At 37.5% G+C, this 18,417-nt stretch overlaps 1 protein-coding gene across 5 annotated transcripts in view; it reads right to left on the bottom strand.

Annotated features, from left to right (window-relative positions):
- The window catches only part of mical3a (microtubule associated monooxygenase, calponin and LIM domain containing 3a), a 75,217-nt gene that overhangs the window by 27,136 nt on the left and 29,664 nt on the right, over positions 1–18,417 (bottom strand). For 2 of the 5 annotated variants that reach the window (XM_087796881.1, XM_087796882.1), the window contains exons 13-32: positions 17,387–17,583; positions 17,083–17,201; positions 15,983–16,048; positions 15,731–15,907; positions 13,948–14,043; positions 13,646–13,729; positions 11,392–11,499; positions 10,635–10,697; positions 10,442–10,555; positions 10,222–10,311; positions 9,036–9,149; positions 8,794–8,898; positions 8,452–8,559; positions 8,055–8,241; positions 7,047–7,141; positions 6,858–6,951; positions 4,704–4,899; positions 3,957–4,219; positions 3,719–3,811; positions 1,993–2,145 (exon numbers count right to left, since the gene is read on the bottom strand). In XM_087796881.1, the coding sequence (XP_087653007.1) occupies positions 1,993–2,145; positions 3,719–3,811; positions 3,957–4,219; positions 4,704–4,899; positions 6,858–6,951; positions 7,047–7,141; positions 8,055–8,241; positions 8,452–8,559; positions 8,794–8,898; positions 9,036–9,149; positions 10,222–10,311; positions 10,442–10,555; positions 10,635–10,697; positions 11,392–11,499; positions 13,646–13,729; positions 13,948–14,043; positions 15,731–15,907; positions 15,983–16,048; positions 17,083–17,201; positions 17,387–17,583 (2,522 nt within the window). The remainder of the gene's footprint in view (positions 1–1,992; positions 2,146–3,718; positions 3,812–3,956; positions 4,220–4,703; positions 4,900–6,857; positions 6,952–7,046; positions 7,142–8,054; positions 8,242–8,451; positions 8,560–8,793; positions 8,899–9,035; positions 9,150–10,221; positions 10,312–10,441; positions 10,556–10,634; positions 10,698–11,391; positions 11,500–13,645; positions 13,730–13,947; positions 14,044–15,730; positions 15,908–15,982; positions 16,049–17,082; positions 17,202–17,386; positions 17,584–18,417) is intronic. The other 3 variants (XM_087796883.1, XM_087796884.1, XM_087796885.1) reach the window with 3 other exon arrangements.

The following is an 18,417-nucleotide window of genomic DNA, read 5'->3' as shown; positions in this document are numbered from 1 at the left end:
CATGCAGTTACTTTTTGTTACAATCAAGCAAAAGCAGGCTGTAGAATAAATAGCATTAAAGGCTACAACAGTATTGACATATTTTATTAGAATCGAAAATGCATGAATAGTCTGGCAGGACGTGGAAGCAGAAGTAATACTTTTATCCCAGAACGCGCTGCTGTGCTCGTGCTCCCTGCAGATCAGAATAAAGTGGAGATCCCTCATTTGATCGTCCTGCTTGATAAAAGCATCAGATCTTTGTGCAGGTGAGAGTCTCATAAAGAGACGTGTTAACAAGAAAATTCAAAAAGGTCTCGGAGTTTAACAAAGAAATCTGAAGATGTGGGCAAAGGCTCAAGAGAGAACATCCATTTCCGAAGAAGAAGAAAAGAAATGGAACGAGTGAGAGGTTGGGTTGCAAAAATACAACACCCTAAGAGTGGGTGGGTGAGGCAACATGCATGCGGGTGAGTCCACGGGTCTCCCAGTGTGTTCGGGGCATGCTCCGAGAAAGAGATTTTAGTCTTGATACAGGATGTCATGATCCCTTTTTAAAGTCTAGTGCTACCTCCAGACATTGACTCCAACCAGACTCGCACTGCTTGGTGTCGGGCGGATGTGCGGGCAGGGGCTACACTCAGACCGGAAGATACACAACAACCATGGATGGATGGTCGGGAAAATAACAGTAATTAGACACATGGGGAGAAAGAACATGGAGAAACACAAAAAGAACAAAGCAGGAGTAAATCAAAGGAGTTTTTTTTTTTTGGAGACACAGGGATGTGGGGGAAGAGTTTCACCCCAGAGGACCAACAGCGACTGTAAATGACAAATTAAAAGATTGAACACAAAATTAGACATTCCGGAGGGGAGCGGGGGGGATATTAGGAAAATGATATAATGTCAGACATGATGAGGAACAACAGGTGGGTTAGTTCTGTTGGCTCCGCCACATGAGCACGACTGTGAAACCCTGCATCACACTGCACTTGTATGTCATCACTTGAAACTTTACAACAGCCTTAATCTGCAACGGTGAGTCTTATAACTTAATAAAGTCATAAAAATAATGAATAAACAAAAGTTTTCTTATAAACTCTACTATCTTCTATGATTAATGTATGATCAGCATGTTTTCTTTTCCATAGGTAACCAAATACATTTTAATAACCGTTTTGTTTTGATGCAGTAAAACACATGGGAACATACTTGAATATATACCTTCATATCGGGACAACTATAGTTAGTTTGCTTTTGTTATTGGTTATAAATATTCAGAATTGCTGCAAAATACACGTATTAAAGTAAGCGAATGTTTAGAATGTAGCACTTATTACAGAAAAATAAATAAATAAAATGAATGAAAAAGATGAATGCAAGAAATAACTATTTTTTGCATTATTTGAACCTTTTTCCCTTAATATCTATCCCTAATTTTCATCGAGAATCACTTTCGTTTCATTTTAAGTGCTGGTATATTGAATTTATTCGATTAATAAATAAATACAATTTAAATACTAGATTTTTAACTGTGCCAGAATAGCTGATAAATATATTCACTGTTAATTTATTTTTGTTTATTATATTTATTTATTTTTGGTTTTTAATGTTTACTTATTATTAGATTTGAATTAAATATATATATAATATATATATATATATATTTATTATTTTTTTCCCTCATACAAAGGACCATACACTGAACTTAATTATAAGAAAAATAAGAAATACTTTTATCTACCAGTTTGTTTTATCAATGACTATTTAATTTATTAATAGTCATGAATCAAAAAGCTGAAACTAATAAGTTTAACACGATTATTGATTATTACATGTATTATTTACATCAAAAAAGGTGTTTTTTTTCCTTTAATTGAAGTAAAAATACAATACCTGCTGTGTCACAGATATTAAACACAAATAAATGTTGTTGTTGTGATTTAATTTAAGTGCAATGTTTCTGCGTTTCTTCATTTCCATTCCCTCAGCTGCTCATGCTGGGGTTACCTGTGGAGGGAGGCTGAGTGAGGTCAAAGGGTTGGGAGTCTAAGGCCTGCTGGCCACTCTTGTCTGTCTCAGAGTCCACGTGTTTCCCGGTCAGACCCGGCATGGCCTCTGGGTCCAGAGGCTGCAGCGCTTGTCGGATCTGCAGGTTCCGGACTAAACGTGGGCGCCGGCGAGTGTTTTTGGAGAGCGATGCGAGCAGAGAGAAGAAGCGAAGTAGAGGAAAAACAGGACAGGAGGGGAGATCAGGACAAATATGAAAGAGAGAGAAAAGCAGAGTCAGTCAGTTTAGACTATTGCACAAACAACGAAAAACAATCTTCTGATAGACCAGAAAAAAGAAAAAAAAAGCGGCTGCATGCGTGAGATTAGACAGCGAAAACATAAAAGTGAGTTTCAAAGATACAAAGTTGGAAAAATAGAAAATAAATAAATGTCCCTTTGATGAAGAAGAGCATAAATCTGCCACTCAAGTCACAAATCATTACAGCCGCGCCTGGAGGAGGAAAACAAAAATCTACTGCTTTTATGAGATTAGTATTTGAAGGCTGCATCAAAAACAGCAGGTTTGAAGGTGCCACACTCCCATGTTGTCACTTCTAATCTTCGCCCACAGACAGAAACGATGCATCCGCGGAAATTGATGCCTTCTGAAGGAGGGACTCACAACTATGGGCAACGCTGGGAATCAAAAATAATTGGAAGATGTTGCACGAATACACAGCTTTTCTTGTTTTGTTATATAAACAGAACTGCCGTGAGTATGGTTTGCAGATTTAAAATCTTAAATAAAAGTTACAAGTTTAATATTATTATTAAAGTTTAAAGACTCGAACATAGAAGAAGATCAGATATATATCAGGGTCATCAGAATATTGATGAAAATGTTTATCAAGCATTGAATTCTTTTTTTCAAAAATTGAATTCATTAACTTTTCAATTGAAATTCAATTCAATTCAATAATCTCGAAATTATATTCTCTATAAATAAACCAAAAGGGATCTATGATACAAATAAAATGGGATTTGAAAGACAGCAAATAAATTCATATAATAAAAACTTTAAAGAATCGTAATAATGATCAATACAGAATCGATAAAGTCATTATATTCTTCACACTCCTAATTGAAAGATTGAATTTGTTTTTATTGAATAGTTTAATTAAATAATTTATTCTATTTCTGGTAATAGAATAAATCAATTTAAAAATTATTTCCCAAAATATATACATTTGAAATTCCAATAAATCAAATAAAACATTTTAAATTCCCAGCCTTTTAAAGACGTTAGTATAATAGTGCCACTAAACAATACAAAGAGAACAGAGTTACTTTTTTGAAGCTTAAAACAAATCTACTTGAGAAAATGTGGCATAAATCATTAATTAAAAAACAATAAAAGCTTTTAATATAGACATTTGTAAATTCAATGATTAAATTCAATGCTTAATAACAAACAAGAGTTTCAACATTTGAAATGTTCAATTCAACATCCAACATTTGTCTGATGGCACTGATATACTTCTATAGGTTTTAAAAGTTATGCCAGCAAAGCTGTTGAGTCCACAACACTAAACAAACGCTTCAGAAATGACAACACGGTCGTGTGGCTGAGGCCGAACCAAACACTGCAACAAAAACGCCTCAGGGAAGCAGAACCAAACCAGCTGAGATCAATCTTCACACTGAAAAGAATATCACTGCAAACACAGGCAGGTCAGCAGCAAACCTTTAAATGTACCAACATCCTCTTCATCGGTCAACAACTTCTCAAGCCAGAGGCCTGACTGGAGCTCTCTGTCCCAAGGGCAGTAGTCACCCTCTGCCAGCAGGGGGAGACATCAGCCCAGACAAACGTGAAACAATTTGACAGACAAGTGACAAATATTACAGGTAGACATGGAGTGAGGACGTTATGGAGAAAGGTTTCACATGGAACACAGATTCAACTCTATGGAAAAACCTACCGTCACTGGACTCATCATCTTCGTCGTCGTCCTCCTCCTCTTCATCATCATCATCATCCACCTCTCCGTCTCTGCTGACAGCATCAACCAGACCCTCGTCGTCGCTCTGGTCGCCCCTCAGTTTGGCGTGGAGTTCCACCGCTTCCTTCCAGGGAACGCCGCCCAGATCTGAAGGACTGCCGGGATGCTGGTCGTCGTCGTGGTCCTGGTCCTGGTCCTGATCCTCCTGCTCATCCTCTTCATCCATGTCCGACTCAGAACTACTGTGAGACAAAATGATTAGAAGGAATTAGCGTTTATCGTCTTTCAATAGTTATTCCACGAGTCATGATTGGTTAGATCTTGAGTACTGCCGTCACACATACTTAAATACTACATACTCCATTTAATCGGAAGAGAGGATGTCATGATGAAGTGAATTCTTTGAAAAAAAGTCAGGATTGTCTGTCCTATTTTAAATCTCACCAGATCAAATCATGTAGAAACTGAGAAATGTACACTTTTATTTTTATCATTGATTACTAGTCTCTAACTATATGGTTATTAGAACATTTGATTTCTGCTTTTGACATTTTTGTATTTATTGTCACTCAAAAAGATTTAAGTGGATATAAACAAAATTCAGGGAAATTGCTAGATGATCCCTCACAACAGCCACTGTATAAAATGTGGCCCCTCAGGAAGAAGAACTGCCTACAACATCTTTAAAAGAAAAGTCTTTGAATCAAATTTTTCTCTTTTAAGTACCTGGAGCCGAGGTCTTCTTCTGTGCCCTTATCCAGCACACTGCTGAGGTTGTGTTCAGCCAGCGTCTCCTCCGGCACCTCCTCCAGCTCCTCCTCCTTCTGCAGGGACAAGCGGTAGTTTTCCAGTTCGATACGCTCCGGAGTCCCACGCAGTCTCTTCGCCAGACTCGGTTCTTGGATCCCATTGACTTCTGGTACTGTTGTTGTGGATGTGGTGGTCGTCAGGGAGGGGGGGGGGGGGCAGAGCAGAGCACATACATGACTGAGTATCAGGCAAATCTTTCGATGGATCCAAAGGTACTCAAGTCTGAAAACTAGTTTTTCTTCCATGGTGGAAATGTGTTCTTCATAACACCAACGTAGACATGAAGTAAAAACTTGTTTGATTAGCACCTTGAACTTCTTCTCCAACATGCGAACACTTAAATCCACAATTTAGCCTTTTTTAAAGATGTTGTCAGCTTGTGTGATTAAGTTCGACAACCCTATTATACGTTACTAAAGGTTAACTTGTCTGTTTATGAGCGGTTTATAATTCATCATGGGTTGTGGACTGGAAAAGTACCATTTTGTGATAAATATAATTAAAAAAGACACATGACACAATGACAATTAACATTAAACTTGGCAAAAATGTCCTTTTCTACTCGTATTTTAAAGTATAAAGTCACTTTTTGTGCAAAGAAAATGGATGGACGTTTACTTTAGGCTTTGCTAAATTGTTAAGTCTCAGTCGTCTGTTGTCAGGAGCGTTGAATGTCACTCGTCACAGAGAAAAACAAAGCTGAAGCGATGCAGGAGTCAAGAAAGATCACTGGGATTAATTCAAGCATCAGAGTTGTAAGTCACTCTAGCAGGAGGGAAGGGAAAGGTGAAGCTTACAATGACACACACACACACTCTTCTGTCAAAAGTTTTAGAAAGACGATACATTCAATTCAAAAACGGCGAAAACCTGAGTGGGCGAAGGATAAAGAGGTGTTTGATGTTGAAATTCAGATGAAAGAATTCATGAAGTGAAATGTTTGACCTCTTTCTTTTTTATAGAATTGGAGCAGTTTTTCAAATGAATAAGGATGAAAGGCTAATAATGTAATGTAATACAGTGAATATAAATCATAAAAATACAAACTGCTTGTAATCATAATGGATAATAGAACATTGAATTTGACAAACATTACATTTAATTAATTTACGGTGAAGTTCTTATTTATTATTTGTACCTGAACACAAGCGTTACACATTTTATTTTCAAACAATTCCGATAAACTTTTGTCAAGTTAAGATTTACTCTGGAAGAAAGTTGTATCCATAATCTTACCAAAATGAATCAAGTCAAGTTTTTTTTCTATTGTTTAACCATCAAGGTCAAGGCCTTATCTCAGGGTCAGGTTGACCCAAAGACCCAAAAACGACCTCCCTGGCCTTCCATAAATACATATGCAGTGGTGGAGGTCGTTAATCTTGACCCAGACACAACACAAGGGATACCACAAACACATTTGTTTGAGAATACCCAAAAGCTAAACAGATTTTAAAGATGCATTAAGAGTATTGATATTTAAAAACAATCATTTGTTTACCAATATCTATGAAAAAAACTTATTTTTAGATTGTTTTCCTGGAGCTAAAATAGGAGCTTAAGGGGCATTTTTGTGATTGGGGATGTAAATAAATATTGTATATTTGGAAGCAGGTGTTGCGACATGGTGGAACATTAAACATTACTAAGTAACTAAACCATTTGAGTTTTGTGTTCTGTTTAAAAGTGAGAAGACAGTAAAGAGCAGCTGGACAGATGTTTCACACAAATGTAAGTTTAATTAAAATAAAGTTGTAGGAAAAAGAACGAAACATTTACTAGCAATTTTGACTCAAATTTGATTGACAAACAGAAGAAAAACATGCACAAAACAGAGGTACACAGTTCAGGACACAGGAGGAGCATGCTAGAAGAGGTTGAACAGAACATTGAGGGAGAAACAGCAGAGGAAGTAGATGCAGTAGCTACAAAGGAGTGGGGTGTTGAAGGTGTTATGCGCTACATGCTGGCAGGTCCAGGAGAGCGTGCAGCAGAGGGAACGAAGGGAGCTTCCCCAACTCGGGGCCAGAGGGCGAGGAGGAGGGGTCACAGCAACAGAGCAAAGTGGGGTACCTGAGGGCCTGAGCTCAGCTGTGGGGGTTGTAGGAGCCGTTGGTCTTCCCGGAGTGTCCACCGTCATTATCGGGGATTGGGGCGACTGTTTGTCCTGGAGAGATGAAATAGAATCCACTTTTTATTTAACTGCTGCTGTGCTCTTATACATTGAACTTTTCGGGAGATCAAAATGTGGAGAAAAAGCACCTTGACTGGGATTGGAGCAGGTTCAGGAGCAGGTCTCTTCCTCTGGGCATAGCCAGACAGTCGGTAGCAGAAATGTGGTTTACAGTAAAACTTTCCTGGAAAGAAAAGTGTGTTAAATCAATACTTACAGGACATAATAACTATATATAATGACTGAGGCATGAGCTAACTATTAACTTAATAACATTATAAATATGAATTCATAGTTTAAATCAACTAAAATCAATATGAATATTCTTCCATGATTTAATAGCATGCAAGAATGAATTCCCCTTTTCATTTAAATGTTTAATTCATCAGTTTTTAAATAATGCCAAAATATGTTTTCTGTTGCTTGTAGCTGTCTGGCAAAAGTACAAAAAAACAAACTTGGAAGTGTTTTTCTATTTCAAAGGGTGTTTTCCTGAAAGCAAAGCTTATAAATGTCAACATTACCCTAATCTGGTTACTTCGAAAAACGTTGTGCTTCAAAAAGAAACATTTTTTTAGGCAACACCGAAGTGATATAATAATAAAACGTGTATAAAGTTTTACTGTTTGCTAGTATTTTTGCTAATAATTTCCCTAATAACACTAGATTCTAGATAAAACAAGCGTTTAGCAGTAACTAGCATTAGCTCCTGAATAGCTAAACCTTACTCAATGAAGATTAAACCATTTGCTTTTACTTACACCAAATTGACTTCAGGATAGATAATTATAAACTTTTAAAATTGGATTTATCATTTAAGTACACAACCACAACTTAATTTTCTGTTTTATTTGCTATAGAACTACAACAGCGTAGCGACTAATGTTAGCTTAGAAGCATTAGCCTACATATTAGCATTGTTTACATAACCTAGCTTTGCTAATGGAAACATTTTTAAATGCTACTTCATCCCGTTCATAGCAGGATTAAAACTAATAACAATGACTTTCTTACTTCTGGTTTCCACTGGAAACATTTAGATAAAACAGTTTGTTATTGAATGACAAGGACAGACTTTTTTATTTTATAATTCTCACCTCCTTCCACGTCGAAAGCGTAGGACGAGAGACGTAGCGTGGTGCAGCAGTAGTCGCACTTGAAGCAGCTGCGGTGGAAGAACTTGCCCTCGGCGCTCAGTCGCTCCATCACGTACACTCGCTTCTGACAGAAGAAGCAGACGTCGCTGCCCCCGATGTTGACCGGGAACTCCTTTCTGAGGGAGCCCTGTGGAGCCGGAGCGGGAAAAAAAAAAAAAAGAGTCAAAATATGCCCCAATTTATTGGTGAAAAGAAGTTTGAAAGATCGTGACACTTCATCCAGATTAAAATACCTAGTCGTCTCCAACAAACTCTAGACGCCAACATGACGTTCAACACACACTGGCGACACGAACCTCTCAGAAGATCTGATCTACTCCGGGAACACTTTGCTTACCAAGTCCTTTTTATCAAGCAGAGGCTTTGGCTCTTCCTGAGCCTGCAGCTGATTGGCTATCTGCTCAGCCAATGAGCTAACTCCCACAGTGTACAACCGTATATACTGCTACAAACAAAAAGAAGAAAGTAGGAAAAAAAAAAAAACAGATTGAGATGAATTAAAAGAAGAGGAGAGGAAAAACGAGGGGATGCTAGTGGATGGAACACAAGAACGTTTTCATGCATGACTGAGGATTAAACATCCGAGCTTCAACCAGGTTAGACAACCTTCATCATCATTTCATCCCCAAAAAAAAAACGATATTAAAAGCGTCACTCCATTCCTTTCCAAAATGTCTACCTGTCTCACGGCGTGAGAAGACGAGGACGAAGGGGACTCGGGGGGGCTTTGGGTTCTGGCCAGGTGCCACTGATCCATGAAGAAGCGAGACGGTTTTTTCTTGGTCTCCAAAAGTGAATGGAGAACGTTAGGGCGAGAACGTAGCAAGTCCAACTTTGTTGATGTTTCTCAAAGCGTTAACTCATGCATAAAACCAATAAGTTGAGTGTGCACGTGCAGCGGGGGGGGGGGGGGTGTTTCACCTGTGGTCCGCCCGACTTGCCCTCAATTTGAGAAGCAAGTTGCTCAGCCCTCTCCTGAATACTAAGAACATACAAGGGCAGCGTCTCGTCTGAATGCAGAGAGGCGGCCGGCTTCTGTGGAGAGATCAGCCCTTTAATGAAGGAAGTCCAATCGCTGTCTTCATATTGTTTAAGTAGTTTTAAAAATAGTGATGGATCGATGAGGCCTCATGAAACAGCTGTAGCAGTGAAGACACTGCATCATGATACAGCCTTATTTTAAATGACCACTAGATGTCACTCTAAGTTGGGAAATGACGCCAGGTTTCATTAAATAAGTAGATTAGAGAGTGCCATCTGGTGGCCTAACAAACACTGTATCATGATACAGTGTCTTCACTACACAGTTGATTCATGAAGCCTCATCAACCCGTCAATACGTTTGGCATAGTCCGACCTAAGGGTGTCAACGTTTACATTTTATTCTATATATGTGTAATCAAAGCTTGTAACGCTTTAGAGATTTGTGATTTTTCTATCGCAGTTACGCTATACAACCACTAAAGGCTTCTGTCACCACTCGGAACCCCTGCTAATCCCATTACAATGAAGCCCTTCCAGTAGTTATCAGACAATAAAGTATTCTTGTAGACCCCCTTCAATGAGTACAAAATTATAGCCAACATACACGGATCAATCACAGAACTTAATTTACCAAAATCTCGGACGGTAACCCACACAAAAGATTATTTAATTTACAGTTCGCCCTATAAGTCTTATGTATAAATCTGGTTTTACTTGTCACCTCAAACTGATAATATATGGTAAACCGTTGGTGAACTATAAAGCCATACGGAGTAATACTACAAAGTCGCACTACATATATTTTTTTAAATGTATAACAATAAACACTTTATGTATACTGTATAAATAAAATTGTTGTACTTGGAGTATCTTTTAACAATCTAGTTTAATAGTGAGTTGTCGGTTAAAGCTAACATGTCTAAAACACTGTATTGACCCCACTCACTCCCACATCACATGACCAAAACACACACACCTCATTGGTCAATAGCAGCTCTGCTTCATTTGCAAAGTGACGAAAAAACGAGAATTCAAAAATAATCTTTCTAAATGCTCCGTGTAACTTTGTACACGTGTAGACGCCGACACCCTTAGACCGAGCACCTCTTTAAATCCCTCTAACCTTTGGGTCCTGTGGGGAGCCAGGGGAGTCGGCGAGGCCGCGGGACGAGTGCCACTGCTCTAGAAAGAACTGGGAGGGCTTTTTCTTAGGCTCCAGAGAGACAAAACGGATCAAGAGAAGGAAGTTAGACTTTTGAAGTCTCACAGCTGGAGAACCTCTTGAGAGCTTCTAGGTGAATTTGTAATGGTTACACACTGCAGAGCCATGCACGGACGTTCACCTTCGGGGGCTTGTTCGGTTTGCCCTTAAACTTAGAGATGAGGCGATCTGCCCTTTCCTGAATTCCAGGGATGTGAATAGGTCCTGGATCTGTCAGGTGCATCGGCTGCCAGTTCTGCCAGGGGACGCCTTAGTGGACTGTACCTTTCACTTCAAATCCAACCAAATTTTCATGCCAAAAAAAAAACCTCTACCCCATATTCCACAGGCATCTCATAGTACTCAAGTTCCTCTTCTGCAGGGGTGCCACTCAAACTCTTCAGGAAAGAAGTGAGAGTCAAGGTAAATACAGTCCACTGGTTCAAGATGGAAGCAACAATATACGGTGGTCCCTCTTTTTTTGGGGGGGGTTTACATTCTAAAAAACATCTGCAATAAACAAAATCTGGGAAGTAGTGACTTAATTAAAATAACATTTATTGGAACATTGTATTTGAGGGTCCATCCCTCTCAACCTCCCTCTCAGTTACGGTGACATGAACAGCTTCCGTAATGCTTTGCCGCCCAGCCAGCCAATCATAGCTGCCGATTGCTTTTGACATGATGTTGAATTGTTGAATGATAAATACAGTGTTGGAGCGACCGATCAGCAGTCAATGAATAGAGTAATGTGTAGAAAGTAATCATTAGAGTTCACTGTTTGTTTGTTGGATTCTCTAGTTAAATTGAAGATTTTCTTTTGCTAATGTGACAGAGTTAAAACAACACCAATGAGTTTAAAGTTCCTGACGATATATTTAAAGTGTACTACTGTGAGCAAAAGGAAGGCGGAAAGTGATCCGTGAGAGACCACTGTGTACAGATGTCTCCTTCAGCATGAAAACAAACTTTGGCTGATAAAAAAAGGGTGAATAGTTACATCTAATCTAAGAAATGCTACACAACAAAGAGGGTGGAGCTACACCAGATGGTCGCTATGACGACTAGAGATGGACAGATCGTGAGCATCACCTCTGAGTGACGAGACAGCGAGGAAGTGGAAGAGGAAGAGGGGAGTAGAATGGTTTTCTTTGGGCAGCTCCGAGAGGCCGACGCTTGCTCTGCAGCAGCACTTCTGGCCTTTGAGAGGATGAGTGAGAGCAGATGTTCACCATGAAAGAACTGATGATGCTCTCATGACATCACATGCAACACAGAAACAGACACGATCGCTACAGAGAAAATGAAGCTAAAACGAGGCATCACAAGTTTAATTTCACATTAATATGATTAAGAGACATAACCACAAGACATGAAGGGCAAGAGTAGGATGAGATCTGTCACTTATATTACACATTTTGTTTGATTTTCTTTTTTTTTTTTAATTGACATTTTGTATCATTATAATTAAATGGATATTTATATGTAGTTGTGTGGATACATAGAAAATGCTTCTAGATAAAACTAACAAATTGTATAATTAATAAATCTTTAATTTTATTGCACAATTTAAAATATATGTAAACTATTACAGAAATGTAATATTAACTTGTTTTAAAATATTAATTGCAGATTTTTTAAGCTAATAATTGTATTACGATTTCTATTATTATAATATATTATTATTATAATTGTAATTTTCATTATGTTACTATTATACGTTTGTTTAATCAAATTTGTATTTATGATCAAAACATTTTGCTGTAACAACACAAATTTCCCAATCGTGGAATCTTAGATTATAAGGTAAAAGTGAATATAAAATGAAAAAAAACAAGGGATTCTTTTTCGAAAATAATAATACATGTAGATGTTTTCTTAATCTGTCACTTTTATTTTCATATATGTTATCTTTATCAGATGTAAAATTATATAATAAATGATATGGTGTCAAAATCATCATCACACTAAAAATATATTTTAGTAAAGTATTGTATTTCTCCCAACTTTTAAATGACTTACTGTTAATTTTCCATATTGTTTATATCTGCCACGTACACTGTCCTTGAGTTCCGTAAATGCTCCTTGAAATTAAATGGTTTATTTTTTTTATTATTTGTATTAAAAGCTAATTTGTCGAAACTAAAAATGATTTAATTCTGATCATTTCCTGACTTGACATCAGTCCCAGCAGCGTCTCTCTTTGACAGCAGTTAATTAAATGGGTTTAAACCACCCAGCAGCTCTAAGCGGTAAATCACTCGACGTGATCGGACGTGATAAGCACACACAACCTTCCATGCAGCAGGAAGAGAAAGCAGGCGGAACTGTGTCGGGACGACTTATCCGAGGCTGCAGGCGAGTCAAGAAACGATGCTGATGAAATAGGAAGCTTTTAAGATGTCACAGCGACGGTAGGATGTTGATGGCGAGTGACAAGAACGCCAAAAATGTTATCCTTGGAATGTCTAATAAATCTATGTTGCATGGAAAGTGTGTTTTTGGTGCCATGTCTTGTTGACTCGCAACTCCTCTGGTGACACCCGCAGTTTGTGTAAGAAGGAGAGAATCTCTTGTAAACAGAAAAATTAACCTCTGTCTTTATACTTTTGAAACAATTTCCATTTCCATTAATTTATTTAGAATCAGGATCATTTATTAACAGTGTTGTAAAAACAACATTGGATTTTTTTTGTGGCGTCAGTACAGAATAAATAATTAAATAAACACACACAATAAGCAATAGAAAAAAAGAACTGTGCAGCAAGGCAGTCATTCTGCAGAGCCTATATATACATACATACATATATATAAATATTGTTAATTTAAAGTTACTATTACATTTTATTGTCACGATAATTATCATGTTTTATGTACCGTAATGTTTTGTAGCTCCAAATGCCGACGATTTGGCTACAAACTATTACGGCGAATAAAACAGGGTAATTATCACGACAATAAAATGTAATAGTAACTTTAAATTAACGTAATATTTTGTAGTTTAAAATGCCGACGATTTATTTTACTTATAAGGTTTACATTTGAATGCTTCTGTGAGTTGAAGTACCATATTCAATATCCTGATCTTCACAGGCTTTTATACGCTTTTACTGTTTATCCAATGAATCGTCTCACACCTTAATAATGAATGATACCGCCTCATTTAGCGATAGCATGTAGCTAATCTTGCAAGAAAACGTCTCATTAAACGTACAAATTAACTAATGTTACTGTATTTATGAAGTTGGTGAATGTAGTCTACTTTTAAGAAAGGTCTGTCTGCAGTACAGATGGGGAGTGAGAGGGCTGATAGCTATCACTATCACGCTAGTCTAACTACTCGTACCTGCTCCCCTCGGTTGGGCAGCGTTTGACACTTGACTTGTTCTTTGTAGCGAATACTCAGCTGCTCCTGCTGCTGCGTACGTCTCTGAGGCCGGGACAGAAGTGCGTTCGTTTTTTTAAACAACAAGCCAAACAATGTCTTACGAATCAAAGAAAAGTCACAGTTATAAAACGGGAGTGACGGGTAAAGGTCAACACTGCAGCTCAACAGGGGACTATTGATTAGTGGGTCAACTCGGGTTATGATCCAAGGATCGGGCGGGGGTTTCGGGGTGGGGGGGGGGGTCTGGGTCCGACCTTTACCTTTCTCCAGGCTGGGACGGGCGCCAGTCGCACTGGCTCATGGGCGGGGGGCGGAGCAGTGGTCAAAAGGCGGTCCAGATTGGGCAAAGATTCCCCCTTTCGTGGTCAGATAATTGTTTATAAGATGAAGGGACAGAGATAAACCATGCAAGGCATTGTGACAGGAGCCATGGAGGAGAGAGAACAGAAAGAGGAAGTAAATCATGGGAGGAAGAGCAAAGATCTGTTGAAAAATGAGTCGATAAACTGAAGAGGAAATTAATGATTCAGACATAGCATGCTTTTTTAAATGCCACATGATAAACAAAATAACAAAAAATTATAACAAAATAAAGTCAATAACTATTGAATATAAGCCAGTACTAGGGGCGTGAGAATATATCGATACCGTATCAATATCAAACTGTACCATATGAATTTTTTTGGGTTGGGGGCTTTACAATCATTTCTACGTGCTTATCATTTCTTTTAGTTTTATATTTCAATAAAGTGTGCATAAAATAAATCCTTAAATTAACATGCCAATATCACTGCGTTTATTTTTGTGTTGCAATTAGAGTCCTGGCCACCAGATGGTAGCAGTCATTACATCCTACAAGGTTGATATTTGGACATATTTTGGTTTCAAAACAAATGAAAGCAGTAACTACTTCACCAAAAGTGGTCTGTAAATTCTGCAACACCAGACAATACTACAAATATATCCTTGTTCCAAGAGTATCACAATATATATCATTCTTGCTCCTGTATGGTGATAAATATGTTATCTCCAGATACATAAACAAAATAATAAAAATAAATTAAAAAATAGGGCGCCCCCTGGATCCTGTGGAGGAAGTGTCTGGGAGGAGGATACAGAGCAAACTGGGCTCCATGAGGAAGAACTTATCTCACCCTCTCCAGCACACACTGAGGGCATTGAGGAGCTCCATCAGTGATAGGATGCTCCATCCCAGGTGTGTGAGGGAGAGGTACCGCAGGTCCTTCCTCCCTGCTGCCATCAGACTCCACAACAAGAACACACCAAGATAAATATTTAACTGCACCTTTCTTGTTATTTTTGTAAATATGATTGTGAATATATAATATAGTGCAGATTTATTTTCTATTCTATTTAGATTTTCTTTCTTTTTCTTTTTATTATTTTTATTTCTGGGTGTTTTATTTTCTTGGTACATTGCTCTGGCTGTTAAAGATAACAATAAACAAACAATTATTGTTATTATTATTATTGATGAAATTATGTTGAGAAGTACAATAAAGTCTGGTATTTGTAACGCTTTCATGGCTAATTTACACTTAAGGAACATTTAGTCTCAAAACAATGTATATTTTGGCTCCTTATGTAAATAAAGAAATATGTTTAATCAAGTTGGGTGTATCTTTTACCATATTTAACTTAATTAAAAAAAAAAAAATAGACAGATTTTTAACATAACATATCCACAATCCTAGTGTACGACTGGGTGACAAGTAAACTGATCCGGAGAAGGAAAGTGAGACATAAACAAGTCTCCTCATAGAAAACCTTCTTTCTTTACTTCAACAACGCCTCTCATTGTTCCCACCACTGTGTTCATGCAGACAACCCAGGCTCTGTGAATCACTTGAGAAGTTCAGTCCAGTCAGCACATCAAGCTCGCCCACGTCAAGCCACGACAATACCAGGCCTGACCAACATTAGCATTTCTGTCACTCTTCAAGTCATCCATCATTTAATGTCACAGAGAGCCGTCATTATTCTCCAAATATTTAGATATATCCCACTGCTTCGAAAGATTACCTGTCTTTTGAGACCAGAGTGCTGAGCCGGAGCGTTCTCCTCGAACTTGGCGAGCAGCTGAGTCGCCATGACCTTGACCTTGTTGTGGTTCCCAGCATTACCCGAGTCCATCTTTTTCTCCGACGAGGGCGTCGGGCCAGCGTTGCGATCTTCACGGCTGACCTTGGACGACTCGTCCTGCGGGAGAGAAATCATCGTTAAACGTGGCGTCGGCGTGAATCGGATGAACCGAAACTTTTTGGAGAGACTTACTTCTCCTGACTGGCTGGTTTTTCTTCTCTTCCCCACGCCTTCAACCTCCTTCTCTTTTTTGTCCTGCTGATGAAAGGTCCCGCGTTATTGTCGCAACAATTATGACTTCAAAAGTGAGGTCATGTGTTTCTAAAAATACACTTTTTTAAGGAAGCAACTTTTAGCAGCTTGATGCTCTCAGTTGTGTAACTCTGTCTGTATTAATACTTCTCATTTTTTTACTGTAAAAAACACTCACATTAATGTTAAAATTGGCAGTTATTAAAATAGTATTTAAGTAGTATTTTAAAATAAAGGGACTTAATCACCCAATCATGGCAGTTTTTAAAAAGTATATATTTACAAAAATCTAAATAAACACTGAATAACATTGTTAAAGTAAAAAGCAAGGGGTCATGAAGACTTGATTTGTGTACATTTAACACAACTTTTTTTGCATACATACAACCAAAGACGGTTTTATCATATTCCCTTCTTTATTTGGTATAAAAGTAGTCTATTGCCGATTCTGCACATAAAGAGGATTAGATGTGTAAGAAAATATCAATAAACTTAAATATTACAATGTTTTTGGTTCATGATACTATATTACTATTAAAAAGTCAAAAGTAAAAATGACGATGAAGACCTGAAAATGTATCTTTTTTTTTAATGTTATCATAGTTCTGTTATGTTTATTATATAAATAAAGTGTATTTTAAATAAACTAATTTGAATTATATATTTACAATACACTTGCAAATATTTATTTATTTCGTCCTCAGCAGATAAAAAGGGACTAAAATGCCGCAAGATCCCAGAGATGACTGAGGATGAGAGGATACAGTCGACTCCAGCTTTCGAACCTGATGTTTGGACATATTTTGGTTTCAAAACAAATGAAAGCAGTTACGACTTTGTCAAGAGTCATGTGGTCTGTAAATTCTGCAACACCAGAGTCAAGTGCTCGACAATACTACAAAATGATTGTTGTTACTACAGTATAGCAATATATCCCGGTACATTTATGCATCTTTTCTCATCCCAAACATAAATGACACAGTTTCAAGCTACAGTAACATTAAAAGAAAAAAAAATTAGAAGCTTTATAAGACACTCACCTTAGGGTTGCGTTTCCTGGAGATTGCAATACTCTGACCGAGTTTACTGAGGAAGGAGATGGGAGACTTGGTGCTAGATATCAGAGCCGCCTTCTCCTCTGGACTCAAATTGTGGTTTTCTGCAAAAAATAACAAAAGAAAATGAGTAAAAAACAATTCCTCAAGAGTTCAATTGCTTACAGGGAACTCCCGGGCTCCTCCAAAACAGCTGGTCATAATGTTAACCCCATTTCAAAACGATTTAAAACGTTTACCTTTGACTAAACTAGAGGGTTAGATCAACAATTGTAGCACCGTCTCTCACCTCCAGGTGGCACTGTGTCCTTAAACATCTCGTAGAACTGGCTGAGATACATGACCATGGAGAGTTTGTCAGGCTCCACCACAGAAGACATCTCTTTGCCAGTCATGCAGGGTGAGATGCCAAACTCTCGCTCTGCCACGTCGAAGCCCAACTGGTTGTTCTTCTCCTGGTCTCCCTCGTCCAGCGAGTCGAAGTCACTGAGGGAGGAAACAGAGTTAGTTACGAGTAATAGTAATAATATATTATATATACACAATAATACGTTTTCCCTGAATTTTAAGACACTTTTCAAAATACCATTTAAAGCACATTTCAAACAACATTTAAAAAAGAAGAAGTTTTTCAGGGACTATTTGATCAAAATGTTTATTTAAAAAAACTAAAAAAAACATTGTGTTGACATCGAAAACAATAAATAAATAAATGTTACCAAATAGTTGAAACATTAGAAACTAATTTAAAAATGTCATATACATGATATTTAAGATTTTAGGACTGTACATTTTAATGCATTTTAAGAATTTAAGATATACAAACTAATTTAGGTTGTATTTAACTTTTTATTCTATATCTTGAATTTATTAATTGATTGATTTAATATGTCCCAATGTTTAATGTTCAATGCTATGTCTATCATTTAATCTTATTCATCTTATTCAATTATATTAATTTAATTTTTTTATTTTGTCATCACCAATAAAAATAAAAAAACTGTCAATAAACGTGTTATGATTTGAATTCCTGTACAAAAAAGTATATATATTGTGATGGAATTTCAAGCAAACATTTTTACAGATATTTCTCTTTAAACATCTCTAACTGATTTGCCAAATACAGCTGAACAGATTTAAAATAAGTCTTCATATCATCATCATCAGTCGATACTTTCCGACTCCATCCAGAAGCATCATCATGGAAACAACACATCAAGCAACATTTCTTCTTCCACACTCACTGCTGGCCTTCAACAACAAAACATCTCTTCCTCCACTTGAAGGTCATCAGATGCTAATAGCTGCTAATGTAAATTG

Source organism: Callionymus lyra, chromosome 8, assembly GCF_982586985.1.
Source record: "Callionymus lyra chromosome 8, fCalLyr1.hap1.1, whole genome shotgun sequence".
In the NCBI taxonomy this organism is placed as follows: domain Eukaryota; kingdom Metazoa; phylum Chordata; class Actinopteri; order Syngnathiformes; family Callionymidae; genus Callionymus; species Callionymus lyra.
Note: the sequence above shows the minus strand (reverse complement) of the source record. Positions and strands in the feature narration are given on the sequence as shown.